Source organism: Ixodes scapularis, unplaced genomic scaffold (genome assembly GCF_016920785.2).
Source record: "Ixodes scapularis isolate PalLabHiFi unplaced genomic scaffold, ASM1692078v2 PGA_scaffold8__174_contigs__length_109621045, whole genome shotgun sequence".
Taxonomy (NCBI): Eukaryota; Metazoa; Arthropoda; class Arachnida; order Ixodida; family Ixodidae; genus Ixodes; species Ixodes scapularis.
Genome location: NW_024609883.1, coordinates 86,141,200 through 86,143,261, shown reverse-complemented (window position 1 = coordinate 86,143,261; position 2,062 = coordinate 86,141,200). Strand labels below are relative to the sequence as shown.

General features: G+C 44.3%; 1 protein-coding gene across 1 annotated transcript; it reads left to right on the top strand.

Annotated features, from left to right (window-relative positions):
* Nucleotides 1–1,240: 1,240 nt before the first annotated feature.
* Nucleotides 1,241–1,739, top strand: LOC8025135 (group XIIA secretory phospholipase A2). Its single transcript, XM_002408113.5, has one exon. It carries the CDS (start codon nucleotides 1,241–1,243, stop codon nucleotides 1,703–1,705), a length of 465 nt encoding a protein of 154 aa, XP_002408157.3. The 3' UTR covers nucleotides 1,706–1,739.
* Nucleotides 1,740–2,062: the final 323 nt, after the last annotated feature.

Sequence of the window (2,062 nt, the reverse complement as noted above, 5' to 3'; positions counted from 1 at the left end):
TCAAAGGTTTCTCTTTCCACTTTAGCAGAGCGATTTCCGAAGAGGACGAATCCTCCTTTCCAGCGTTCGCTCTTTCAAGGTAGAAAGAGGTGGGTGGAGCTTCCCCCAAAAAGTTCAAACATACCCCTCTCGTCATGCTGAACATTAGAGATGGTGCTGGTCACCGATCTAAATACGGAAAAAGAATTTTAAATATACTCTTCCGTGTCTACTCAAGGTTTTTACTAGTCTATATGTGTGCATGCAATTTGTCATCATTAATCATCTACGAATTTTATTTGCAAATAATTAATGCGTGTATTTGATTGAACTCTAAATTGTGTCAAACCACATTTTTTTTCCGTTGTATTCCTATATTATAATTAATATTTCATTGAATTCGTATATCTAACCAAAAATGCACTTTTTTATTATTTTTCTTCTAGCTACAATTTGTGTGCTTATGGGCCTGGGGCCCCGTCAAGCTCTGTTTTGCAGCTTTTTGTTTTCCGGCCTCTTCTTTTATACATTAATGACAAAATAAATTTATTGCATTGTATTGTATATGTAGCTTTACAACTTCAAAGAGAGTAATTAAGGGCTCCATAATGGACATTGCTATTCTTCGGAGAAGCTGGCACGATTTCCACATGCACAGAAACTGATCGAATGCAAGGCCCAAGTTTACTAAGCCAGTTTGAAAGGTGCAGTTTAAAGTAATAAAACCAACCGAGTCATGAACGAGAGAGCGTAGAAAAAGCAAGGAGTTAAAAGGTATCTACTTCGGTATAAACTATTCTGTGCTGTGCTGTGAGGGATAGCAATGTTTAAATGATGTCAAAGCTATCTGCACGAGCACGTGGCTTTGTTTGGCGTCACCTTGGCACGGAAAAGCGTGCGAATAACAAAAAATAAGCCACTTACTTTTTTTAGCATTGCGAGGGTGCAGTACTGTGAAATCTACACTGTCCTTAACAACGTAGTAGAAAATAGTTGACGCCGAGCTTAGTGACAGTGAAAATGAGCATCTATTAGAAACTTCGCCACCCACGAGGTGGTAGTAAAATCTTTACAAATACAAAGAAACAGCAGACTTCGAACTTTTCTCAATTCGCGAAAGACCGAACTTAACACCATTTGTTTTATTTTATTTCATCACTGCCACCAGTACGTGTTCCTTGAAAACGACAAGGAAGACTGAAAGAAGACAGCTTCGCACGTGCATCACATACACCATTGAAGGAACCAAGGCAAAGCCAAAATGGAACCCGTTGGCTGCAGAACGTTCCTCTTTGCCTTGTGTGTTGTGATTCGCACACTAGTTGTGGTTTCCGCCGCCGCTCCCAGTTTCCCGCAAACAGACGCCTGCCGGTTCCGGTGTCCCGGTTCGACGAAACCGGTGCCGCGCCCGGCTCACCGTAGCTCGGCCAACGGCTGCGGAACGGGAGACTTCAATATACCGGCATCGGCGCTGCCCCACCCGGAGTTCGAGACGTGCTGCAACCGACACGACATCTGCTACGACACGTGCGGCGAGAACAGGACCTTGTGTGACGAAATCTTTGAAAAGTGCCTGACCGGCGTCTGTCAGACGCGTGCAAGCAGTAAGGACAACTGTCTGGCTACGTCGAGGCTCTTCACAACGATGACTGTGAAGCACGGTTGCGATCCCTTCTTGAAATCGCAGAAGAAGGCCTGCGTCTGCAGGGCAACCGACGAACTGTGATGTGTCTTTCTGGATCTGTGTTTTCTTTAACGTTTGCGGCATTTGGATGGTGCACGTCCGACAGGAGAGTAGGACCTACTGGTTTCCTGAACAATCCTGTGATTTCGTGTTTCGTAGTTGCGCTTTTTGGGATAGAGAAAACTAAGAGGACATGAGTGACATCACCTGGGACCAATTCATGCTGATTGACCCAACTAGTGAGTAGTTCAGACTGCGCGTTCTGATAAGGATTGAACTAAGGACAGTATGCGCAATGACTTGTGGCTGTTTCTTTGTAATATCTGTGCAAGAAGACTTGGATATCGTCTGTCTTGCATACCTTTCAGTGTATGGTTGATGCCTTCATGGCACGAAAGG

Coding starts and splice junctions, on each gene's coding strand:
- LOC8025135 (XM_002408113.5), top strand. CDS start 1,241: ATGGAACCCGTTGGCTGCAGAACGTTCCTCTTTGCCTTGTGTGTTGTG.